Source organism: Cetorhinus maximus, chromosome 21 (assembly GCF_964194155.1).
Source record: "Cetorhinus maximus chromosome 21, sCetMax3.hap1.1, whole genome shotgun sequence".
In the NCBI taxonomy this organism is placed as follows: domain Eukaryota; kingdom Metazoa; phylum Chordata; class Chondrichthyes; order Lamniformes; family Cetorhinidae; genus Cetorhinus; species Cetorhinus maximus.
The window spans coordinates 1,692,967-1,719,874 of NC_135899.1; the positions used below are offsets into that span (position 1 = coordinate 1,692,967).

The window sequence follows — 26,908 nt, forward strand, 5'->3', positions numbered from 1 at the left end:
AGAGTGCGGGATATTTAAAGAAGCTGCCGGACGCTGGGCGGTTTGGAGATTTTTTTTTTATTAATTTGTTGTCATTTTTATTATTATAATTATTTTCATTTCGTAAATCGATAAATAATCCCGGCTCCAGGGGGGAAAGGAGCGGATTCGCTGAAGCGGTGAAGGCGGCGGCGGCTTGTCAGTTTGGAGCTTTAGGAGGTAGAGTCTGTGAGGGAGAGAAAGAGGGAGAGAGGAGGGTTCACACTGGGGGGAGGGGAGAGGCTGAATTGTGGGGTGGGGGGGTGGAGAGAGAGAGGCTGAGGTGGGGGGGGGGATGTCTGAGGTGGGGGGGGGGATGGCTGAGGTGGGGGGGGTAGGCTGAGGTGGGGGGGATTGAGGCTGAGGTGGGGGGGTAGGCTGAGGCTGAGGTGGGGGGGATTGAGGCTGAGGTGGGGGGGTAGGCTGAGGCTGAGGTGGGGGGGATTGAGGCTGAGGTGGGGGGGGATTGAGGCTGAGGTGGGGGGGGATTGAGGCTGAGGTGGGGGGGATTGAGGCTGAGGCGGGGGGGATGAGAGGCTGAGGCGGGGGGGATGAGAGGCTGAGGCGGGGGGGATGAGAGGCGGAGGGCGGGGGGGATGAGAGGCGGAGGGCGGGGGGGATGAGAGGCGGAGGGCGGGGGGGGAGGAGAGAGGCGGAGGGCGGGGGGGAAGAGAGGCGGAGGGGGGGGAGGGCGGGAGGCAGGCGGAGGGAGGGAGGCTGAGGGGTTAGTGGGGAGGCTGAGGGAAGGTGGGGGGAAGTCAAAGGGGAGAGGGAGGTCAAGGTGGGGGGAGGGCCGAGTATGGAGGAGGGTTGAGGACGGTGGGGGCAGGGGGGGCCGAGGGTGGGGGAGGTCGAGGGCGAAGAGTTTTCTACCCCAAAGAACTATGGAGGCTCAGTCATTGGGTATGTTCAAGACTCCTAAATACTAATGACATAAAGGGACATGGGGATAGTGCAGTATAATGGTGTTGAGGTAGATGATCAACCATGTTCTAGTTGAACGGCTGAGCAGGCTCAAAGGGACGAATGGCCTACTCTTGCTGCTCTTTCCTAATTTCCATTGTATAAATATACCATGTGGGTGAAAGTGGCACCGACATTGTTCTTGCTTTTGGCAGCATTCCCCTGAACAGGAGCGAACTCATGGCTGCAGCTGGTCAGACCTTACCAGGGTTGCAACAGCCCCTGGGTGTTACACAGTCCATGGCCAAAAAACGCAAAGTGACAGATGACAATACAGAGGTGAGTCAATCAGTCAGAAGGAGAAATCTTGTTTCTGATCCTAGATAAAGTGCAGGCCCTTTACTGCTGCTCTGTGTATTGTATATCAAAGGACCAACACGACATCAGACAAGATTTAAAAAGCCCTGTGAGGAAACTGTGCAGCGAGACAAGGCTGAGATGATGCTGGAGAAGATGGCTTTTCTGCACAGTGGAGATGAATAGAGGAAACATGTAAAATAGCGATGGGTGTGCAAGTGCAACAGTTACAATACCTGATCTTAATCCTCTCCACAATTGATGTATGGAGTAGGTCTTCTGAGCTGATCAGTATTTCAAAGCTTCTAATGTTGGAGCTTTTAACTGTGTAAACACCTCTGCCAACTTATGACCTTTAAAAGGCTTTTTGGTCAAAGTTTTAGTCCCCCTTCCTTTGCCGCAGCATCTATTTCTTTCTGATCGCACCTCTATGAAGTGCTTTGGGACATCTGCCTACATTACAGGTATGATGTTAAATGCAATTGGGTGTTTGAATGTGGAGTGTATGAAGCTACATGATGTGACCAGGAATCCCCAGACAAGTGATCTAATCCACTAAGGCAGAGGAAATGTAAAGCTGAAGGGTACCTTGTGTTTGGGTCGTGAACTAATTTTTCCAATTTATCCTGAAGATTTCATTGTCCTCATTGTATCAGACAAGAGCTGTCAATGCTGTGATAGACACAGAAGTTCTCCATGAAGAAATAAGCTGTCAACCCTGCAAAGTCCTCGTTACTAACACCTGGGGACTAGTGCCAAAATTGGGAGAGCTGTCTTGAAGACTAGTCAAGCAATAGCCTGACATATGATTCTGTGAGGATGACTCTTACGGATAATGTCCCAGACACCACCATCACGATCCCTGGGTATGTCCTGTCCCACTGGCAGGACAGACCCAGCAGAGGTAGCAAGAGTGGCTTGGTAGCACCACTACTGGCAGAGTCCTATAGGACATAGCTGTTGGACTGGGTCTGTGGCAAGTGGTGAGGGAACCAACAAGAGGGAAAAACATACTTGACCTCATCCTCACCAACCTACCTGCTGCAGATGCATCTGTCCATGACAGTATTGATAGGAGCGACCACCATACAGTCGTTGTGGAGAGGATACCCTTCAATGTGTTGTGTGGCACTACCACTGTGCTAAATCGGATAGATTTCCAACAGATCTAACAACTTAAAACTAAACATCTAAGAGGCGCTGTGGGCCATCAGCAGCATCAGAATTGTACTCGAACACAATCTGTAACCTCATGGCCTGGATTATCTCCCACTCTATCATTACCGTCAAGCTAGGGGATCAGTCCTGGTTCAATGAAGAATGCAGGAGGGCATGCCAGGAGCATCACCAGGCATACCTAAAAATGAGGTGTCAAACCTGATGAAGCTATAACACAGGACCACTTGCGTGCCAAACAGCATTGCAACAAATGATAGGCAGAGCAAAGTGATCCCACAACCAACGGATCAGATCTAAGCTCTGCAGTCTTGCCACAGCAGGTGAGAGGCTAGGAATCCTGTGCTGAGTAACTCACCTCCTGACTCCCCAAAGCCTGTCCACCATCTACAAGGCACAAGTCAGGAGTGTGATGGAATACTCCCCACTTGCCTGGATGAGTTCAACTCCCACAACACTGAAGAAGCTCGACACTGTCCAAGACAAAGCAGCCCCGCTTGATTGGCACCCCATCCACAAACATTCACTCCCTCCACCACCTACACACAGTAGTAGCAGTGTATACCATCTACAAGATGCACTGCGGGAATTCACCAAGGCTCCTTCAACAGCACCTTCCAAACCCACGACCACTACCATCTAGAAAAACAAGGACAGCAGATAGATGGGAACACCACCACCTGGAAGTTCCCCACCAAGTCAATTACCATCCTGACTTGGAAATATATCACCATTCCCTCACTGTCACTGGGTCAAAATCCTGGAACTCCCTCCCTAACAGCACTGTGGGTGTACCTACACCACATGGACTATAAAAATATATATATTTTTTTAAATTCTGAGTGATGAAGAAAAAGAATCACTCTTATTTACCAGCTTAGCTTTGTAGTTGCAAAATAATTTCTTCTGCTCAAGACTTTAACTATACGTTTGCTTTCTTGTTGTTTGTCTAGCAGTGACGGACTTGTCAGATGGAGGATATGTGATGAGCCCTAGAGTGGGTCTATATTCATTCCTGACTAAGTGACAAATTCACTTAAATCTCAGCAAGTGAAAACACTTGATGGAGGACATGACTTGCCTGTGAATAGTCTGCGGATTTAAAAATAGAGTGAACAAAACCACAAAAGTAACACTGCTGGGAATGCAATTCATGAAGGACTGAACCTCTTTGCTCAAATTACCCTGTACAGTTAAATCACTGCATGTTAACAACACTTGGATAAACCACTCGCTGTATGTGATATGGTTAACTTGAGGTGGAACTCTCAAACACCATTCTCATTAAAATATACAAAATAGATCCCCCACCCACTCTTTTCCACCCCCTGCCCCTACCATCACCTTACAAAAGACCCTCCATTTTTAGAGCGGTTTTTTGTTTGATTATCTTGGTCTCTTCAGAACTACTCAACGTGTTTCCAGACTCTGGTCCCAAGTTAGCAGTTCCACTTGTGATAGTTTAAATGTAACACGCGGGTGCTGGTGACACTGAAACAATTGCTCGCTTTTGACAGCGCTCCCCTCTGAAGGATCGGACGATGAATATCGATGAGACTGTGGTTAACGGTAACAAGAACCCATCGCAGCGCTCACGTCTTCCACAGCCTTCAGTGAAGAGAATGAAACTGAATACAACAGTGGACAACACAGATGTGAGTCCCTCAAAGTGGCTCTGTAGTCATAGACTTGGGGATATACAGTGATTGGTGGGGGGAAGCTGTGATAAATGCCTCAAAAACACGACAAGTATCAAAGCAGCAACAAACCCTGAATTCATTGCAGCAATTTTTCTCCAGACGTCGTTGATCCTGAAACCTGGTCTCTGCACCACAGATTGTCCAGCCTGTAACTAAAATTGGTGTCTTAACTCCATTAATGCTCTGCAAGCCCATCTCATAAAGGGCCAAAAGTTTGCTTTTATACAGCACCTTTCACTTCTGAGTCAGAAGTTTGTAGGTTCAAGCACCACACTGCATTCTTGAACTGCAATTTAAACTGACATTTGAGTGCAATGCTGAGGTGATGGCCATCTTTCAGATGACATGTTAAACCAAGATTCCTGCATGTGGATGTAAAAGATTCCACTGCACTATTCATAGAACAGTAGAAGCATTCTTGAGGATGGCACCAATCTGAATAAACGGGTTGAAAGTTAAACTGCTTGTTTTAAATAAAGCTTGTCACTGGAATGGACTTTTGAATCAAAGATTGCTTTGAGTACTACAGCTGGATGATTTTGGGGGCATGTCTGAGCTGATTTTTCTAAGTTTTGAGTCGCTAATGCTGAGTGACAATAAAGCCAGTTGAGAGTTCCTTTTAGTGATAATGAAGTGTAATTTTTCTTACCTGATGTAGCTTGCCGTAGTTGTGAAGAAATTTGGTTGCAGCACTGCATCCACCAGCAGCAAAATGGTTTCAAACAGGCCCTCGATTGGGGTAAGGAGCCAGTGTGGAGGTATGTGATCTGAGCCTTGTTTCAGATTTGACGATCGATGCAGGGTTTTTCATCCTCTTTGCATGTCCTTTTACAGTCTAATTTAAGTTGTGTGCTGTTGGCTTACCAAATGCCTACTGTTGCTGATGGCATAGAGCATGCCACATGTGCCAAGGAGTGCTCCCAAAACATAGCATTTTTCTTACAGAAAGGGCAGTTAGTGTGTTCATTATTCAGCTGCTGACTGCAAAGGCCAGGGAGCAGATTTCTTGTTGTAATCCTGGTCTGCTCATGGCTAGATTCCTCACGCCTCAGTATGACAACATTCAAAATGCCACAGCCCATATGGTCACCCATAATATTCCTCCTCCTCTCCCTCACATCACCCACCTAAATTTTTGATGGATGAAATGATTCAATGACTCGCACTCGTCTAGGGGACCCCTTTGAATCTGGCCTTGACTCTGGGAATCTGTTCCAATCTATACAGGTCCACAGCAGAATGTATTATTTTGTTTGATGTAACTACTGTTATGATCCCCAGCTGAGATTACCACTGGACAAGCCTGATCCCAGAGTGAAACCTAGAGATTCTAAAGTGATAGATCCTAACTTTTATTTGTTTGTTTATCCACGTGGAGAGTAGCTACTGGACTGTCACTGGAGTCAGCTAATGAACTTTTAACAAAATAATTAAAACATTTTTTCAACAAGAAAAGATTAACTATATTGCATTACTCCTTCGCCCACAACTATACCTTTACAGGTGTATATATAGATTTATAAGGATAACATGAGCTGCAAAAGCTATTTTATACTCTAATGTTCATAGCAAGTACAGTCCATGTAAACCAATAGGCACCCTGTGGTCAGACACACCACACTGTGAACCCAAGTGACAGATGCCACGTCAAACGGATGCAATGGATCTCTCAACAGTTTCCCCCCCCACCACCCCCGACACTTGTTACACCATGAGCCAACCAGTGTCACCGAATCTGTCTTTCACGCAACGGTTTACAATCCACAGTCCAAGATCTCGTCTTGGAATCTTCTCCCAAACCAATGCTTTCTCTCGGACACCTTCCGCAAGAGTTCACCCCCAGGGTTTCGAACTCTCCTTCCCAGGTTCCTCCCTGGGTTGCCACATGTATTCAATGCACTGTCTCTCTCACTGACTTACCCATCAACAGTACCACTGCTTCACATGCCCATAGCAAAGAGTTGTAGACCTTCAGTTGTCTCTTTAGACCATCTTGCCTCTTGCAAACTGTTCTCGCTTTAAATCTGCTTTCTGCAGCTTTTGTCTCTTTAAATCTGAAGCTTTTGTAGCCTTTCCCCCTGCCCCTCATTTATAACTTCACTTAACTGGACCTTTTCTCAGGTTTCTGTCCTTCCTTTGACTAGAAGATCTGCTTTGGACGTTCCCCTGTTTCTGACTCACGCCTTTGGCCTTGGGACCTTTTGGTTCTTTTGGGAAATCTGCAGCTCCCTTTCCCAGTGTCTGGTCTCTCTGGGGACTTGGCTTCAAATTTAACTTAAAACTGCTGTTTCTGTGTGTCTGTGGGACCCTGCCTCTCTGGACCCTTATTGCTAGACAACAGCCCAATTCTTCCACCCTTGTTTGTTTACCTTAGCTGCAACAGTCGTAAAAGCCTCATTGGAAATGCAAGCACCTTTTAAAAGTGAAACTAAAACTCTATTTGACCTTTCTTAACACTCAGGTACAGAAATAGAAATCAAACTTAAACTTTAAAGCTAAAACTCACTCCCAACATCTACAAATACCAATATAACTTACTTAAACTATCTCTATTTCCTAACACTATGAATAAGTTATGGGGTGGGGAACTGAAGCTGAGTATGTGTAGATCTGGGCTAGCGTGGATGAGCTTTGTGATACTTGAGCTGCAGTGTTTGCTGAAAGTTAATGTGATCACAAACAAAGATCACTGTGACCAGGTGACGTGCTTATGACATGTATACCAGTGAGCCAGCTCTGCTGGGCTTTTTGCAGCTTTACAATGAATGGATGCCTCTCTACAGAGTTCTGTATATAACTGCACCGTATCCTTTTCCACAGCTAGATTGGCGAGACCTGTTCAAGGGGTGGCGACTAGAACTCAGGCTGTGAACTGTGCCGCCACTGTAACTGGAGGTAAGTGTGATTCTTGCCTTGAGTTTTCCCTCTGGGGAGGAAGGAAATAATCAGCATAAACCAGTGGACGTGGAATTAAACCTCAATGCAACCAGACCATGTGCATTATAAAATGATTTAAACTACTGTATGGCTGATGCATAGTGTGTTCTAACCTACAACTGCAGTATATTAGGATGGAATTCACTCTCAATGGGGCTCTCTCCCTTCTGGAAGAGTGAAGGTGCTCTAACACTTGGGTTAGTGACTGGACCATTCTGAGTACTGGTGGCTGCTTGGTATTATAGCCTTAAGTGATTTGGACGGGAGAGAGTTAAAAGGGACAAAAACTCTAATTACCGGGGAGCTTGGAAGTCATTTTGAGGTCCTGCAGCTAATAATTAACAATTTTCATCTATTCAAACTGCAGGATGGTAATGAGTTTTCTGAGTTGAGTGTGGAACTTGTCTCTCTACAGACCTGATGCATGCTTTTTCTACTAAGGAACCATTCATTCCTCTTACGTATTCTTTCTTTGATAGCTATGGGGAAGAAGCCAAGAGTAGCAGTCACAGCACCATCCTCTGCCCAGACAGCAGGTAAAGTACTTGATATCTAATGCTCTCAATACAGGGCTGACCTCTTGGGAGGGGGACTGCTCCTAATGTAATTCAAAAGCATATTTGGGGTCAATTAATATTGGAATAAGATATTAACTCTAGTCATCTTTGGAAAGGTTAGGGAGCAAACTGCACTATAGCTTACAGGTCTGGTAAGCTTCTGTCCACCTGTGAGGTTCCGTAGAGCATATTTTGATGTAGTTTAGTGAAGAAATGTGTTGCCCAGAGCTGTAGGTTAGGGTATTTTACTCAAATTCTAATTTTTATTCAAAGCTAATAAACTCCAGTTCCACCTTCATGTTTCATGGCCCATGAGCCTCATTTATGTCAAGTTATTTGACTTTATTCCAGCAAATTGTATCTTACATTTTGTAGATTTGTTTTGTAGTTTCACACCCAGGTCACAAATACACTTTTTGTTGCTGATATAGTTGCATTTGAAAAAGCAGTGAACCGTTTTTTTTGTCCACCTTCCAGCAGTTGGCTCCAAGAAGCGCCCAGCTTGGGATTTGAAAGGGCACCTTAGTGACATGAAGGTGCAGCTGGGTAACATGAAGACCCGGATGTCTGAGTACACAAGCAAGCTAGAGGTCTCTGAGCTGCAGAGCAGGCAGCTTCAAGAGGGCATGGATCTGAGAGTCAAACAGTTGGATTCTGCCAGCTTGCAGATCAAAGAACTGCAAAGCAACCTAAAGTTAGTATTGTATTGTATCATTGGGCTATTTGCACCAGTAATAAATAGCAGGAATAAACCTGCAGCAAAAACACTTAAAAACAAAATCCTCTGTATTTCACAATGATTTCACACCATCATGAGGGAGAAAAGTTGTACATGTTAACTACCTTCAACTACGTTTGGTACTTTTCTAGCTTAACTCGCTATTTTTGTGCCAGCCCCCTTAGTGATTTGGATGGGGCGGTGGTGGTGGTAGAGAGAGGCTGTTGTCCATGTTGACCCAAATAATTAAATCAGATAGTCAATTGGTAGTACAGAGCTTGAGTATTGCTGAACAAGAGACATGCTGTTGAAGCTTTTCATTTTGTATTCATCAGGGCAGATGCAAAAATGCCAAATTTCAAAGGGAACAACAATATTTACTGCATGAGAAAAGTGGAGGGGTGGGTGTGGGTGTGGTGCTGATTGGTTAGCAAGTCAGCTCTGGTTGGCGAAGGCAGCAGGGGAAGTATTGTGTACCCCCCCCCCCCCATGCTTTGTTTTATTTCAAAAAAGGTGCTCTTTTGCCTGCAGAGGACAGGTCTCTGCATGTGAATAAATGTAGCTTCTAGCAAGTGTAAGTGAGCTCCATTGTGAACCTGACTGATAATCTTAAATTGGTGTAATTCTGAGCACACTTGGGATTTGTTCAGCAAATGTACCACCTTCAACATTCAATCCCTCCACCACCAACACAGTGGCAGCAGATGCATGGGAGCACCACCAACTGCAAGTTCCCCCCCAAGCCACGCACCATACTGACTTGGAACTATATTGCCATTCCTTCACTTTTGCAAAATCCTGGGACTCCCTCCCTAAAAGCATTGTGGGTGAACCGCTGCAGTCCATGTGTTGTAGGTACAAGATGGTTCACTGGCACCTTCTCCAGGGAAATTAGGGATGGACAATAAATGCTGGCCTAGCCAGACACCCAACCTAGCAGCTATGTCCTTTAGGACTCGGTCAGCTCAGTCAATGGTGCTACCGAGCCACATCTTGGTGATGGACGTTGAAGTCCCCCACCCAATTCTTTCTTCTTTGCACTTGCCACCCTCTGTGTTTCTTCCAAATAGTGTTCAACATGGAGTACTGATTCCTCAGTTGATGGGGAAAGTGGTAATCAGCAGGTTCCCTTGTCCAGGTTTGACCTGATGCCATGAGATTTCATGAGGCCAGAAATTGATGTTGAGGGCTCCCAGCGCAACTCCCAACTGTAAACCACTATGCTGCCATCTTTGGTGGGACAGGGCATACCCAGGGATGGTGATGGTGGTGACTACTGCATTAAAGGTGCTGTATAAATGCAAGTTGTTGTGAATGTGTCCAGTCTTTTCCCAGTCCAGAAACCTTGACTATTCACCATTTCTGTTTAGGACAATGGAATTGCTGCTGAAGGACAGAGAAGTGGAGCTGGAGAAGTGCCGAGATGAGAATACTGCCATGCAGGGAGTGTTGGAGGTACAGGAAACCGAAGTAGAACGCTTAACTGCTCAGGTTAAAGAACTAAAGAACAGCAGGAGTGTGCTCCAAAGCAACTATCAGACCCTCTCCACCTTGGCTGAGGATACTGAGGTAGTGTCACATTTTTGGATGTTTGACCATTTTCCCCCTTCCCAGAAAAGGATCTAAGTGCACTTTGAAGGGTACACCTCAGGTATGTCAAGTTAGAAAGTAGGTGGAGGCAGGCTCAATGAAAACATTCAAAAGGGAATTAGACTGTTGTATGGAAAGGAAGAATGTTCAGGGTTACGGGGAGAAGGTGGGGGAATAGCCGCAGTTGAATTGCTCCTCCAGAGAGCCAGCGCAGACATGGTGGGCCAAATAGCCCCTTGCACTGTAATAATTCTGATTTTGATTTAACAAGCAAGTCAGTGATCTGATCTCACTCCAGTCCACAGTTTTACTATCTAGGGACATACCATTTGGATACTAGTCAGCTCTATACCAGAGAGGCACTGCACTGCCATACCTGAAACAGCCCTCAGGTGGAGTTGCCTTTTCACATGATGAAAGCTGTAGCTGATAATGAAGAATTGGAGGGACATGGTACCCAGAAGATTAGGTTTCAGGTGTGTTCAGAATTTCTCTGGGTGTTCTGGCAATGCAGAAGGATCAGGGAGGTGAGTTGAGATATGGGAATGATTTTCATGGGTCAGTATTAGTAGGCTTTGCAGCCTGAATTAGAATTTGCAATCTTGCAGTCTTATGTGCAGTGGATTTGGTTAGTGTCATCTTTAATCCTAATCTTGGATGACATGCTAGGAGGGACATGTCATTATGATCCAATGGATGATGCAAGCTGACTAAACTAATCCTGCATCCTTAAGAGTAGACGGTGGCGGAGTGGTAATATCACTGGGTTTGTAATCCAGAGGCCCAGTCTAATGCTCTGGGGACAAATCCCAACTTGGCAGATGGTGGAATTTAAATTCTATTAATAAAATCTGAATTGAAAGCGAGTCTAGTAATGGTGACCATGAAACTATCATTGATTGTAGTAAAAACCCACCTGGTTCACTAATGCCTTTTAGGGAAGGAAATCTGACGTCCTTACCCGGTCTGGCCTACATGTGACTCCAGACCCACAGCAATGTGGCTGACTCTTAACTGCCCCCTGAAATGGCCTAGCAAGCCACTCAGTTCAAGGGCAATTAGGCATGGGTAACAAATGCTGACCTTGCCAGTGACACCCACATCCCATGAAAGAATACAATAAAAAAATCCTGTTTACTAGGAACAAAGTAAGATATATCCTAATGAGGAAGAAAGATGGTAAGAGGGGAAAAAGCATCCATGGCTAAGCAAGGAAGTTAAAGATAACTTAAAGGCAAAAACTAAGGCATGCCAAAATGCAAAGGCAGGCTGGAAGATTGGGAAACTTTTAAAGATCAACAAAGGGTTACTAAAAAAATAATAAAAAGAGCAAAGGTAAATTATGAAAGAAAACTAGTGCAAAATGTAAAAACTGATAGCAAAAGCTTCTACAAGTATATAAAAGGAAAGCGAGCAGCTAAAGAGAATTTGGTCCCTTGGAGGACGAGACTGGAGAGTTAATAGTGGGGAACGCAGAAATGGCAGTGACGCTTAATCAACATTTTGCCTCAGTTTTTACAGTGGAGGATACTAGTACCACTCCAATAGTAACAGGTAGTGCAGAGGATATAGAGGAGGAGGAACTTAGAACAATCACCATCACTAGAGAAAAAATACTGAGCAAACTATTGGGATTAAAGGGTGACAAGTCCCCAGGACCTGATGGCCTACATCCCAGGGTCTTAAAGGAAGTGGCAGCGGAGATAGTGGGTGCATTAGCTATAATATTCCAAAATTCCCTGGATTCTGGGAAGGTTCCAGTGGATTGGAAAAATGCTAATATAACACCCTTATTCAAAAAAGGGGAGGAGGCAGAAAGTAGGAAACTATAGACCAGTTAGTTTAACGTCTGTTGTTGGGAAATTGTTGGAATCTATTATTAAGGAAGTAGTAATGGGGCATTTGGAAAGTCAAAATGCAAATCCATCAGAGTCAGCATGGTTTTATGAAGAGTGAATCGTGTTTGACTAATTTGCTAGAGTTCTTTGAAGATGTGACAAGCAAAGTGGATAATGGGGATCCTGTAGATGTAGGATATCTGAACTTCCAGAAGGCCTTTGATAAGGTGCCACACAAAAGATTAATACACAAGATAAGATCACACAGAGTTAGGGGTAATATTTTAGCTTGGATTGAGGATTGGCTAACCAACAGAAAGCAGAGAGTCGGGATAAATGGGCCTTTTTCTGGATGGCAAGCTGTAACTAGTGGGGTACCACAGGGTTCGGTCCTTGGGCCCCAACTATTTACAATCTATATTAATGACTTGGATTCAGGGATAGAAGGTACTATAGCTAAATTTGCAGATGACACCAAAATAGGTGGGAAAGTAAGTTGCAATGAAGAAATAAGAAATTTACAAATGGATATGGACAGGTTAGGTGAATAGGCCAAAATCTGGCAGATGGAGTTTAACGTGGATAAGTGTGAGGTTATCCATTTTGGTCGGAAGAATAAAAAGGCGACTTATTATTTAAATGGAGAGAAACTTCAGAATGCTTCAGTGCAGAGGGATCTGGGTGTCCTCGTGCATGAATCGCTGAAAGCTAGTATGCAGGTACAGCAGATAAGAAGGAAGGCAAATGGAATTTTGGCATTTATTGCTAAAGGAATAGAGTATAAAAATAGGGAAGTGTTGTTGCAAATGTACAAGGCATTGGTGAGACTGCACCTGGAGTACTGTGCACAGTTTTGGTCCCCTTACTTGAGGAATGATTTAGTTGGTTCACTAGATAGATTCCAGAGATGTGGGGCTTGTCTTATGAGGAGAGATTGAGCAGTTTAGGCCGATACTCGCTAGAGTTTAGAAGGATGAGAGGAGATCTAATTGAGGTATATAAGATGCTAAAGGGGACAGACAAAGTAGACGTGGAGCGGATGTTTCCCCTTCTGGGGTATTCTAGAACGAGAGGCCATAGTTTTAGGCTAAGGGGTGATAGATTTAAATCAGAGATGAGGAGGAATTACTTTTCTCAAAGGGTTGTGAATCTGTGGAATTCGCTACCTCGGAGTGCAGTGAATGCCGGGACACTGAATAAATTTGAGGAGATAGACAGATTCTTAATTAGTAACAGGCTGAAAGGTTATGGGGAGAGGGCGGGAAGTTGGAGTTGAGGCCGAAATGAGATCAGCCATGATCGTAATGAATGGCGGGGCAGGCTCGAGGGGCTGAATTGCCTACTCCTGCTCCTAGTTCTTATGTTATGTAAATGTTTTGGGTTGGTTGTGTACTGTGTTTATGAATATACCCCTTTCAGATGGTGTCTAAAATAATAGCACAAACTGGCCATGTTTTCACTTTGTCTAGAACAAGCTGAAGTTGAAAGAGATGGAGCTCTCTCAAAAGCTTGCGTACGTAGAAGAGCAACATTCAACAATCACATCCCTACGTGAAGTGATCGTGGATCGGGAGGAAAGGCTGCACCATACAGAACAGGAGAGGCGCAGGCTGCACAACACTGTGCAAGAGCTCAAGGTACATGAGGGCCAAGTCAGCCATTGCCAGGAGCCTGTACAGGCACCCTTCTATTTTCCAGATAATCAGAATGTAAATTTGAAACTTGCAATTTCGCAAAATGGGGCTGGGGGCATTGAAGACATGTGGAATGGACAGTATGTGGCAAATACAGTCCAGTGTTGAAGTGGGCAGTAGCTGGCAAATGTAATTCAGTGTGGAGGTGGAACAGTATAGGTGTCTATGAAGAGCTTTCTCCTGTTGTAGCTCTGTCTCCACAAGCAATAGATGGCTTGAGGAATTCTTTTCCTTTTCCCCATGTGTAACCAATAATTTGTTCCTCTTCCCTACAGGGTAACATCCGTGTGATCTGCCGCGTACGGCCGGTTCTGGATTCTGAGAAGGAAGATAGCAGTGAAATTGAACATGTCCAGTTCTCGGCCAGTGATGAGAAGGTGATCGCCCTGACTAAAAGGGAGGAGGTAAGAATGTCCTGTTTTACGTATCTGATCCTTCAAACTGGTGATCTCCACCCCAGCTAAACCCACTGCAACAATGCTGCTGCAGGCTAGATTCAAGAACAGGGCAAGGACGTTCTATTCTTTCCACAAAGCAGAAAATGGAAGAGTTGTCCAACTGATTTTACTGGACCTATGGAAAGGGGTGGCTGTGCTGTCCACTTACTCCTGAGTGTTAAGAGGTAGGGTAGGGCCTGCAGACTGTACATAGGCCACTCTCCCTGCTTGTTTTCTGTTTGTTCTCGTGCACGAACTGCAAAAGGTTATCATGCAGGTGCAGCTAGTATTTAAGATGGCAAATGAAATTTTGGCCTGTATTGCAAGGAGGGTTGGAGTTTAAAAATAGGGGAAATTTTGTTATAACTGTACAGGGTGTTGGTGAGGCCACACTTGGAGCACTATGTACAGTTTTGGTCCCCTTATTTAAGAAAGGATATACTGGCATTGGAGGCAATTCAAAAGAGATTCAGTAGGCTGATTCCTGGGATGAAGGGGTTGACTTATCAAGAACGGCTAAACAGGTTAGGTCTTTATTCATAGAGTTTAGAAGAATGAGGGGTGGTCTTATTGAAATGTACAAGATTCTGAGGGGGCTTGACAGGGTAGATGTTGAGATGTTTCCACAAGTCGGGGTATCTCTAACTAGGGGACATACTTACAGAATAAGGGGACACTCATTTAAAACTGAGATGCAAAGGCATTTCTTCCAAGGGTAGTGAATGTTTGGAATTCTCTAGAATCACAATCTCACAGTACAGAAGAGGCCCTTCGGCACACCAAGTCTGCACCGACACGTGAGAAACACCTGACCTACCTACCTAATCCCATTTACCAGCACTTGGCCCATAGCCTTGAATGTTATGACGTGCCAAGTGCTCATCCAGGTACTTTTTAAAGGATGTGAGGCAATCCGCCTCCACCACCCTCGCAGGCAGTGCATTCCAGACCGTCACCACCCTCTGGGTAAAAAATGTTTTTCCTCACATCCCCCCCTAAACCTCCTGCCCCTCACCTTGAACTTATGTCCCCTCGTGACTGACCCTTCAACTAAGGGGAACAGCTGATCCCTATCCACCCTGTACACCTCGATCAGGTCACCCCTCAGTCTTCTCTGCTCCAACGAAAACAACCCAAGTCTATCCAACCTCTCTTCATAACTTAAATGTTTCATCCCAAGCAACATCTTGGTGAATCTCCCCTGCACCCCCTCCAGTGCAATCACATCCTTTCTATAATGTGGCGACCAGTACTGCACACAGTATTCCAGCTGTGGCCTCACCAAGGTTCTATACAACTCCAACATGACCTCCCTACTTTTGTAATCTATGCCTCGATTGATAAAGGCAAGTGTCCCATATGCCTTTTTCACCACCCTGCTAACATGCCCCACCGCCTTCAGAGATCTGTGGACACACACGCCAAGGTCCCTTTGTTCCTCAGAACTTTCTAGTGTCATGCCGTTCATTGAATACTTCCTTGTCAAATTACTCCTTCCAAAGTGTATCACCTCACACTTTTCAGGGTTAAATTCCATCTGCCACTTATCTGCCCATTTGACCATCCCGTCTATATCTTCCTGTAGCCCAGGACACTCAACCTCACTGTTAACCACCTGGCCAATCTTTGTCATCCGCAAACTTACTAATCCTACTCCCCACACAGTCATCTATGTCGTTTATATAAATGACAAATAATAGGGGACTGAGCACAGATCCCTGTGGTACAGCACTGGACACTGGCTTCCGGTCACTAAAGCATCCTTCTGTCATCACCCTCTGTCTCCTACAAGTAAGCCAATTTGGATTCCACCTTATCAAATTACCCTGTATCCCATGTGCATTTGCCTTCTTTATAAGCCTCCCATGTGGGACCTTGTCAAAGGCTTTGCTCATTTCCATATAAACTACATCAACTGCATTACCCTCATCTACACACCTGGTCACCTACGTAAAACATTCAATCAAATTTGTTAGGCATGACCTCCCTCTGACAAAGCCATGCTGACTATCCCTGATCAAACCTTGCCTCTCCAAGTGGAGATAGATACTCCTTCAGAACTTTCTCCAATAGTTTCCCTACCACTGAAATGAGACTCACTGGTCTGTAGTTCCTACTTATCTCTACAACCCTTCTTAAATAGCAGAACCACCTTAGCTGTTCTCTAGTCCTCTGGCACATCCCCTGTGGCCAGAGAGGAATTAAAAAATTTGGGTCAGAGCCCCTGCAATCTCCTCCCTTGCCTCCCTCAGCCGTCTGGGACACAAATCATCTGGACCTGGAGATTTGTCCACTTTTAAGCCTGCCAACACCTCCAATAGCTTGTCACTCCTTATATCAATTTGCTTAAGAACCTCGCAGTCTCTCCCAGAGTTCGATAACTTCACCCTCATTCTCTTGGGTGAAGACGGATCTGAAATATTCATTCAACACTAGCGATGTCCTCTGGCTCCACCCATAGATTGCCCCCTTGGTCCCTTATGGGCCCTACTCTTTCCCTGGTTAACCTCTTCGCATTGATATACTTATAGAATATCTTAGGATTTTCCCTACTTTTACCAGCCAGAGCTTTCTCATATCCCCTCTTTGCTCTCCTAATTGCTTTCTTTAGCTCCACCCTACACTTTCTGTACTCCACTAATGCCTCTGCTGATTTGCTTCCCTTGTACCTGCTAAAAGCCTCTCTTTTCCTTCTCATCATAACCTGAATATCTCTGGTCATCCATGGTTCGTTGGGCTTGTTACTCCTTCCTATCACCCTAGAGGGAACATTTTGAGTCTATATCCTCCCCATTTCCTTTTTGAATCCTCCCCACTGCTCCTCTGTAGATTTCCCCACAAGTAGCTGTTCCCAGTCTACATTGGCCAGATCCAGCTGTGTTTTACTAAAATCCGCTCTCCCCCAATCCAAAACGTTTTTTTGCAACTTGTCTATTTCTTTGTTCATAACAAACTTCAACTGTACCATGTTATGGTCGCTATCACTAAAATGCTCGCCCACCACCACCTCAGCCACCTGTCTGAATTCATTCCCCAGAATTAGGTCCAGCGCTGCGCCATCCCTTGTTGGACGCTCGACATATTGACCTAAAAAGTTCTCCTGTACATATTTCAAGAAATCCACTGCATCCAAGCCCTTAACACTATGTCTATCCCAATTAATGTTGGGAAAGTTGAAATCACCCAATATAATTACCCTATGGTTATTGTTTTTACATACCTCCACAAATTGTGCGTATATTTGCTCCTCAATTTCCTGCTGACTATCTGGGGGTCTATAATAAACACCTAATAATGTGGTTCCCCCTTTTTTATTCCTAAGCTCTACCCACAAAGCTTCATTCGATGCCCCCTCCAAGATATCATCTCTCCTTACTGCAGTAACTGACTCCTTAACTAATAATGCAACACCTCCTGCTCTTTTACCCCCTCCCCTGTTTCGCCTGAAGATTCTTTATCCCGGAATGCTGAGCTGCCCATCCTGCCCCTCCCTCAACCACATCTCAGCGATGGCTACTATATCACAATTCCACATCTCGATCCTCACCCTTAACTCATCCGTTTTACCTGTAATACTCCTGGCATTAAAGTAAAGGCCATCCAGCCTTGCCTTACTCCCTTGAAACTTAATGCAGCTGTACTCCCTCTGACTTGATTGTTTCACTGTATTATGATGTGTCCCTATCTGCTAACATTCTGTGTCCCCTCCCCTGCCGAGTTAGTTTAAACTCCTCCCAACAGCACTAGCAAACCCGCCCGCAAGGATGTTAGTCCCGCTCTGGTTCAGGTGTAGACCGTCCCGCTTGTACAGGTCCCACCTTCCCCAGAAACGTTCCCAGTGATCCAGGAATCTAAATCCCTCCCTCCTGCACCAACTCTTAAGCCATGTATTCATCTGCGCTATTCTCCTATTTCTGAGCTCGCTGGCACGTGGCACTGGGAGTAATCCAGAGATTACAACCCGAGAGGTCTTGCTTTTTAGTCTACTGCCTAACTCTCTGAATTCTTGATGCAAGATCTCATCCCTCTTTCTACCTATGTCATTGGTATGTACCATGACCTCTGCCTTATCACCCTCCCCCTTCAGGATGCCCTGCAGCCGTTCAGTGACATCCCGGACCTTGGCAACAGGGAGGCAACATACCATCCTGAAGACACGTTGACGGCCACAGTAGTGCCTATCTGTTCCCCTGACTATAGAATCCCCTATTACGATTGCTTTTCCTCCCCTCCTGTACAGACAGGCTGCTTGTGGTACCAGAAGCTTGGCTCTGTCTGCACTCCCTGGAGGAACCAGCACCCTCATCAGCCTCCAAAATGGAATACCTATTTGTGAGTTGTGGAGACTAGATCACTGAAAGTGTTTTAAAGAGGAGGTAGATATATTTTTGAAATATCGGGGAGCTGAGGACTATGCGGAGCTGGCACGAAAGAGGAGTTGAGGCCTGGGGCAGATCAGCCATGATCTTATTGAATGGAGGGGCCTAATGGCCTACTCCTCCTATTTCTTATGTTTTAATGCTCTTAGTGGTTACTGGATGGTGAGAGATACCATCATGTGACAGTGGGAATTATTTCCGAAATGGAATTCAGTTGTGGGGGATTTTGATCTATTGCAGTTGCAACACTGCCTTTCCATGCATGCAATACCGGCTTGGCAGGAAATTGTGAATGTCTACTTCTTTAGTTTATTTACAAACTTGACTTTTCTCCCTTCTGTGTCCCTGTCTACAGTCTCACATTGGTCGCGATCGGAAAGACGAGGTGAAATATGACTTCAGTTTTGATCGTGTATTCCAGCCACTGGCAAAGCAGAAAGATGTATTTGAAGATATCTCTCAGCTGGTCCAGGTAAAGAGGTGGGGGAAGGGTGTAAGTTAGCCCAGGTAATGGTGGGGGTAGGGGAGTCCAGATAGTGAGTGAGAATTGTTTGGGGCCGGAGGGTAGGGGGAAGAGAGGGGGCAGGTAGCCTTGTACAGGAGGCCTCCTCAGTTCTGTGTGTGCAGGCAGTTTCAGTAAATGTTGCTGAGAAGCTACTCATTGCCTCAGCCATTCTAATCTGAATAATTCTTCAGATGTCAGTACTTAACCGAAACAAGTCTGACTACCTTATTGGTGTGAAACTTTAACTTTTGTATTCAGTTTTTGATGGATGCATTTTCGTGTTCATTGGACCCTTTCCACCTGCAGTGCTACAGTAAGCACAGGAGGAGACTATACAGCCCCTTGAGCCTGTTACACATTTCAATTAGATCATGGCTGACCTGTACTTCACCCCCATTTACCTGCTCTTGGCACTAAACCTGGGGGAGGCGGTGTCAAAGTGGTTTTGTCACTGGTCTAGTATTCCAGAGATCCAGGGTAATGCTCTGGGGACCAGGGTTCAAATCCCACCACGGCAGATGTTGGAATTTGAATTCAATAAATCTCTGGAATTAAAAGTCTGATGACAACGAAGCTATTGCCAATTGTCATAAAAACTCATCTGGTTCACTAATGTCCTTTAGGGAATGTGGTTGACTTTGAACAAGGATAATCAGGGATGGGCAATAAATGCTGGCCTAGCCAGTGACTCCCACATCCCATGAATAAATAATAAAAAAAAAGAATAACAATCTCTCATTTTCAGTCTTAACTTTCAATTCAACTCAGTCTTCACCTCCAGCGTTTTAGAGGCAGAGTTCTAGGTGTCCTTGGTGTGCAGAAGTTTTCTCCTAAGTGGCCCTGTGATTTGTTTCTTTGTATCTACCGTATTGAATCTTGTAACAGCACCAATTTGTGGATTAAACTATACAGAATGAGGCGCAGGGTTTGATGACCGGCCTGTGCTAAGTTATGCATTAGAGATACTACCATTGACCTCTGGTGTGGCTCTCTCTGGGCCCCTGCCTGGAGTACCTGTGGTACTGCCTGGTCAGATTTGAGTCCGTGTTTCTACCACTCATTGATAATGGATAGTGCCCATTGCACTTCTGGTTCTATATGCAAGCAGTTAGTGCTTTAGAGAAGGGCAGAGCAGAAAATTGGGGGATCAAAATCAAAGAGGGCATTCAACATGAGTAATTCGGCCTGTCTTTCTTCCCCTCTTTCCAGTCTGCCTTGGATGGATACAATGTGTGCATCTTTGCTTATGGGCAAACAGGCAGTGGGAAGACCTTTACTATGGAAGGACCCGATGACATGACATCTGAAACTAAGGGGATGATTCCTCGAGCTGTTGATCAGATCTTCTCAACGGCACAGCAACTGAAGACCATGGGATGGACAGTGAGTTACTGCAGGGAGTGTATACATCATATTGCATTGGGAGTGCAAAGCTGCAGCTAACCCTTGCCTAGTATCTTATATACGGTATTAGGACCCTGTGGGAGGAAAAGAGACTGGTAAACTACCTGTAGTTACTTTAACATGCTTCCCTTCAATCACCCGATACTGTTGGTGACCAGGGATTAGGTCTGAGAATGTGAGAGTGAGATTGGCGTCTCTGATGCAGAAGCAATTCATATGAAGTATAGTGCAGTGGGATAGGTATGTCCAGAGCAGAGCTTCTGTAGGCCTGGTCTCTAATTTTTGTAGATGCCTGCTGCCTTCTGGAATTACACCCAAGGGGTCATTTGTATGTGACTTTAGACACTAATGATCTCTGTCCAAATATTTTGTTTTTCTTCTTTGCTGGCGCAGAGTCCATTCATAGCATCTATATATTGGCCAACTTGACAGGAATTGATAAACTCCAGATGTAACCTTGCGTTTGACTTCCTTCTTGCAATATTACAGTTGTTGGAAGAAAGAATTTGCATTTCTGTAACTCCTTATGTGACCTCCAGTTGTCTCAAAGTGCTTGAACTAATGTAGGAAAGTACTTTTTTAATTTGTTATGGCACTGTGCCTTGGACATGGAGAAGAGTTTGCTCTGACTTGTTTGTTGTACCGTCCCTTAATCCAACACACGTGGCTATAAAATTCAGGGTGTAAAGCCAGAACTTGCAACATGTATGTGGAATTTTGTGAAGTGAGGTGGGGGGGTGTGGTATTTGTACTAATTTTAGAATTTGCAATCATTTTGTCATTGAAGTGCTTAAAAGGCACAGAAAACTTAGCTTAGAGTTTCCTGATGAATCTGCTTCATGAAACATGACCTAGTGCCAACAGGCTCTGATTCAGCAGTGCAAAGGTTAATTTTTAAGCTTATTATGGCTATTGATTCATGCTTTATTTTCTGACCAACCAACTACTTTGTGTCAATTCATTCCATCAGCTGTTAATCTGTGAACACTATTTGTGTTGTTTCAGTATAAATTCACTGCAAGCTTCTTGGAGATCTACAATGAGACACTTCGTGACCTGCTTGTGATGAAACCAGAAAAAAATGTCGAGTATGAGATCAAACGCCTCAACAATAAAAGTGAACAGCTGCATGTCACAAACCTCAAATATGTCACCGTCACTACAGAGGATCAGGTGTGTTCTTGTTGTGTACTTGATTTTATGATTTGACCCCTTCACAGAAGAAATATCTGCTTCTGGGCTGTTTATATGGTGCACGATTAATTCAACCCAGCAGTGACTACTCACTGTATCCTTGAGCAGGACCAGGTTATTGGTTTGACATTAAAAGCTGTAAAGAAAAATGTACATTTTTTACCATGAAACTGAGCAGGGCTGCTTGTACTCTGTGCCCACCTCAGGCAAATCACCTGTCACTAAGTTTTCATTCTTCAGCTTTTACATTTGGATTTCTCCTGGCTCAATAACTTGCCATCAGTTGAAAACCAATGGAGTTGGATCACAGATGATCTCACTGAATGGCGGAACAGGCTTGAGGCTCAGTGGTTCCCTTGCAATGTTCCAAGAGGCCTTTTGGCTCCATTTAAATTTCATCAAGTTGGAATTGCTGTGTTTAGCACCTTCCATTTGGAAGAGAAATTTGAGATAGGAAGCAGAGTTAAAGTTCAGATGTGCTGAGTTACTTGCAGCTAAATGTGTCTTCTCTGATCCTGTGCCCCTCAACGCAGGTTCACAATTTGATTGCTGTTGCTAAAGCCAATCGCTCAGTAGCAAAAACGGCAGCGAATGATCGTTCCTCACGGAGCCACAGTGTCTTCCAGCTGATGATTGAAGGGAGCAACTCTAACCGCGAACTCCAGTGTGCATGTGAGTATCTGTCCCATCATTTACCTTGTAATTAAAATTCCTCATGCCTGGAACCATTCTGGTAAATCTTTGCACTCTCCTCAAGGACTCTTGCATCCTTCCGAAAGTGTAATGACCAGAACTGGACACACTACCTCCAATTTTAGCCTAGGTAGGGCTTTATAAAGGTTCAGCAAACTTCCCTCCTTTTGTACTCAATACCTCTATCTCTGAAGCCCAGGATGCCATATACTTTGTTAACTAGTCTCTCAATATATCCTGGCACCTTCAAAGATCAATGCAGTAGGTGCCTTTGTCCCGGTAACTCTTCAAAACTGTGCCATTAAGTCTCTATTTCCTGACCCTATCCTTTCTGCCAATCTGCACCATCACACTCTTTTCTCTGTATTAAATTCCATCTGCCACTTCTTTGCCTATTCTGCTATCCTACGCCCTGTTGCCGTGATTGGTATCCCTGTTTGTTACACCTCTGTTCATCCAAAAAATCAATTTCATTAATCAAACACTTACACAAGCATATATTACCTGTTTGTACCTAATAGGGAGTACCTCACCTCTTATTTACATATTGGCAGATGATTTTTGGTTTCCCTTTATGTTAATTGCCATTCTATTCTCATTTTCTCTCTTTGCCAGGCTTATTTTCCTCTTCACAACCCCTTTCAAATTATTCTATTTGGCCTGATTCTGCACCTTTTGTTGTTTTTGGGGTTTTTTTGCTTCATATTCTCTGTCTCCCTAGTCCTCCAAAAAACCCTGGTTTTGGTTACCCTACCTTTTCTCCCTTGTTGGAATGTAACCTAGCCTGTGTCCTGAAACATCTCCCTAAAGATCACCCACTGTTCCATTAGTTTTTCTTAGTCTTGGTTCCTTTTGGCCCTAGCTAGATCTCCACTATCCCACTGAAGTTAGACCTCTTCCAACTTCACAGTTTGAGAAACAGCACTGTAATTTCAAAAATGCTATGGTGGCTTTTGCTGCCCCCTTCAAGAGGCACATAGTTATTAATCCATTTATGACTGAGATTGTGACATTGTCTTGTTGTCCTCTCCTTTACAGATTCTAAACCAGCCTTCCCCTAGCAAGCTTTAATATTTTTCAGTCCTGTGCTGTAACCTTGCTTCTGCTAATGCTTGTTTTTTCTTAGCAACCTTAAGTCTAGTGGACCTAGCAGGTAGTGAGCGCCTGGACAAATCCCACTCAAAGGGTGATCGTTTACGGGAGGCACAGGCAATCAACACCAGCCTTTCCTGCCTTGGGCATGTCATCATGTCACTGTCAAACAAGGTAAGATGCAGCATAAGAGGTGAAACAGGACAACCTCTCCGTTTTAGTCAGGTTAAAATTGAAGCAAATGTTTATGTTCCTCTGTACTTCCTATGTGTCCCCTCAGTCCCAGTGGAGATCTTGAGTATTCCATTTGTACCCCACTCACCAATAATTCAAATAGGTCATTGTATGTGTTTATCATTTTCTCCACGTATGGATTTTCAATGGTGGGTCAGTAAACACGGCTACTTTGTATCAACTCACCAGTGGCTTTAAATACTGTGCTGTCACGGTGTTCCTACCTGGATCAAAACCCTGGAACTCCCTCCCTAATAACACTGTGGGTGTACCTACACCACATAGACTGCAGTGGTTCAAGAAGGCAGCTCACCACCACCTTCTCGAGGACAATTAGGGATGGGCAATAAATGTTGGTCTAGCCAGCGACGCCCACATCCCATGAATGAATTTTTTTTAAAACTCCCTCAGTATAGCACCAGAGTGTCGACCTGGATTTTGATACTCAAATCTCTGGAGTAGGCCAGGGCTAAATTGGTTGAGGTTATTTTCTGAAATCTCTCGTCACTAAAGAGTTCTTGTATTTTCTAGGAATCCCACATCCCTTATCGGAACAGCAAACTGACCTACCTGCTTCAGAATAGCCTCGGAGGCAATTCAAAGACGTAAGCTGTAACACCACTATTCAAGAAAGGTGGGAGACAGAAGGCAGGAAACTAGGCCAGTTAGGTCTGTCATTGGGAAAATGTTAGAATCCAATATGAAGGAAGTAGTAAATAATTAGAAAATAATAAGAGGGAGTACAGCTGCATTAAGTTTCAAGGGAGTAGGGCAAGGTTGGATGGCCTCTACTTTAATGCCAGGAGTATTACAGGTAAAATGGATGAGTTAAGGGTGAGGATTGACACATGGAATTGTGAGAAAGTAGCCATCACTGAGACGTGGTTGAGGGAGTAGCAGGATTGGCAGCTCAACATTCCGGGATATAGAATCTTCAGGCGAGACAAGGGAGGGGGGTAAGAGAGGAGGAGGCGTTGCTTTGTTAGTTAAGGAGTCAGTTACTGCAGTAAGGAGAGATGATATCTTGGAGGGGGCATCGAATGAAGCTTTGTGGGTAGAGCTTAGGCATAAAAAAGGGGCAGCCACATTGTTAGGTGTTTATTATAGACCCCCAGATAGTCAGCGGGAAACTGAGGAGCAAATATGTGCACAATTTGTGGAGGTGTGTAAAAACAATAACAATAGGGTAATTATATTAGGTGATTTCAACTTTCCCAACATTAATTGGGATAGACATAGTGTTGAGGGCTTGGATGGAGTGTTTTCTTGAAATGTGTATAGGAGAACTTTTTAGGTCAATATGTAGAGGGTCCAACAAGGGACGGCGCAGTGCTGGACCTAATTCTGGGGAATGAAGCCGGACAGGTGGCTGAGGTGGTGGTGGGGGAGCATTTTAGTGATAGCGACCACAACATGGTACAATTTAAGCTTGTTATGGACAAAGAAATAGACAAGTTGCAAAAATATGTTTTGGATTGGGGAGAGTGGATTTTAGTAAAATAAGGCAGTATCTAGCCAAGGTAGACTGGGAACAGCTACTTGTGGGCAAATCTACAGAGGAGCAGTGGGGGGCGTTCAAAGAGGAAATGGAGAGGGTACAGGCTCAACATGTTCCTTTCAGGGTGATAGGAAGGAGTAACAAGCCCAGAGAACCATGGATGACCAGAGATATTCAGGATACGATGAGAAGGAAAAGAGGCTTTTAGCAGGTACAAGGGGAGCAAATCAGTGGGGGCATTAGTGGAGTACAGAAAGTACAGGGTGGAGTTTAAGAAAGCAATTAGGAGAGCAAAGAAGGGATATGAGAAAGCTCTGGCTGGTAAAATAGGGAAAATCCCAAGATATTCTATAAGTATATCAATGAGAAGAGGATAACCAGGGAAAGAGTAGGGACCAAGGGGGCAATCTATGGGTGGAGCCAGAGGACATCGGTAGAGTGTTGTATGAATACTTCACATCCGTCCTCATCCAAGAGAGTGAGGAAGAAGATATGGAACTCTGGGAGAGAGACTGCAAGGTTCTTAAGCAAATTGATATTGGGAGTGACAAGGTATTGGAGGCGTTGGTTGGCTTAAAAGTGGACAAATCACCAGGTCTGGATGATTTGTGTCCCAGACTGCTGAGGGAGGCAAGAGAGGAGATCGCAGGGGCTCTGACCCAAATTTTTAATTCCTCTCTTGCCACGGGGGGATGTGTCGGAGGACTGGAGAACAGCTAATGTGGTTCCGCTATTTAAGAGGGGTTGTAGAGATAAGCCAGGGCACTACAGACCAGTGAGTCTCACGTTAGTGGTTGGGAACCACTGGAGAAAATTCTGAAGCAGAATCTATCTCGACTTGGAAAGGTCAAAGTTTGATCAGGGATAGTCAGGATGGCTTTGTCAGAGGGAGGTCATGCCTAACAAATTTGATTGAATTTTTTGAGGAGGTGACCAGGTGTGTAGATGAGGGTAGTGCAGTTGATGTAGTTTATATGGATTTCAGCAAAGCCTTTGACAAGGTCCCACGTGGGAGACTTATAAAGAAGGCAAATGCACATGGGATACAGGGTAATTTGATAAGGTGGATTCAAAATTGGCTTAGTTGTAGGAGGCAGAGGGTGATGACAGAAGGATGTTTTAGTGACTGGAAGCCAGTGTCCAGTGGCGTACCACAGGGATCTGTGCTGGGTCTCCTATTATTCATCATTTATATAAACGACATCGATGACTATGTGTGGGGTAGGATTTGTAAGTTTGCAGATGACACAAAGATTGGCCAGGTGGTTAACAGTGAGGTTGAGTGTCTTGGGCTACAGGAAGATATAGACGGGATGGTCAAATGGGCAGATAAGTGGCAGATGGAATTTAACCCTGAAAAGTGTGAGGTGATACACTTTGGAAGGAGTAATTTGACAAGGAAGTATTCAATGAACGGCATGACACTAGGAAGTACTGAGGAACAAAGGGACCTTGGCGTGTGTGTACATAGATCTCTGAAGGTGGTGGGGCATGTTAGTGGGGTGGTGAAAAAGGCATATGGGACACTTGCCTTTATAAAGCGAGGCATAGATTACAAAAGTAGGGAGGTCATGTTGGAGTTGTATAGAACCTTGGTGAGGCCACAGCTGGAGTAGTGTGTGCAGTTCTGGTTGCCACATTATAGGAAGGATGTGATTGCACTGGACGGGGTGCAGAGGAGTTTTGCCTGGGATGAAACATTTCAGTTATGAAGAGAGGTTGGATAGACTTGGGTTGTTTTCGTTGGAGTAGAGAAGACTGAGGGGCGACCTGATCGAGGTGTACAAGATTGAGGGTGGATAGGGATCAGCTGTTCCCCTTAGTTGAAGGGTCAGTCACAAGGAGGCATAAGTTCAAGGTGAGAGGCAGGAGGTTTAGGGGGGATGTGAGGAAAAACATTTTTTACCCAGAGGGCGGTGATGGTCTGGAATGCACTGCCTGGGAGGGTGGTGGAGGCGGGTTGCCTCACATCCTTTAAGAAGTA

The 26,908-nt window shown here is 44.8% G+C and overlaps 1 protein-coding gene across 5 annotated transcripts in view; it reads left to right on the forward strand.

Annotated features, from left to right (window-relative positions):
* kifc1 (kinesin family member C1) overlaps positions 1–26,908 on the forward strand; it is a 29,895-nt gene continuing 2,987 nt past the window's right edge. Inside the window, exons 1-16 of one of the 5 annotated variants that reach the window (XM_078566425.1) lie at positions 1–198; positions 1,137–1,260; positions 3,972–4,109; positions 4,813–4,912; positions 6,975–7,049; positions 7,571–7,627; positions 8,126–8,342; positions 9,737–9,935; positions 13,264–13,431; positions 13,764–13,892; positions 18,660–18,776; positions 20,019–20,192; positions 21,219–21,386; positions 21,941–22,079; positions 23,227–23,366; positions 23,958–24,031. In XM_078566425.1, the coding sequence (XP_078422551.1) occupies positions 1,162–1,260; positions 3,972–4,109; positions 4,813–4,912; positions 6,975–7,049; positions 7,571–7,627; positions 8,126–8,342; positions 9,737–9,935; positions 13,264–13,431; positions 13,764–13,892; positions 18,660–18,776; positions 20,019–20,192; positions 21,219–21,386; positions 21,941–22,079; positions 23,227–23,366; positions 23,958–24,031 (1,994 nt within the window). In that variant the 5' untranslated portion in view covers positions 1–198; positions 1,137–1,161. The remainder of the gene's footprint in view (positions 199–1,136; positions 1,261–3,971; positions 4,110–4,812; positions 4,913–6,974; positions 7,050–7,570; positions 7,628–8,125; positions 8,343–9,736; positions 9,936–13,263; positions 13,432–13,763; positions 13,893–18,659; positions 18,777–20,018; positions 20,193–21,218; positions 21,387–21,940; positions 22,080–23,226; positions 23,367–23,957; positions 24,032–26,908) is intronic. The other 4 variants (XM_078566426.1, XM_078566428.1, XM_078566427.1 and 1 more) reach the window with 4 other exon arrangements.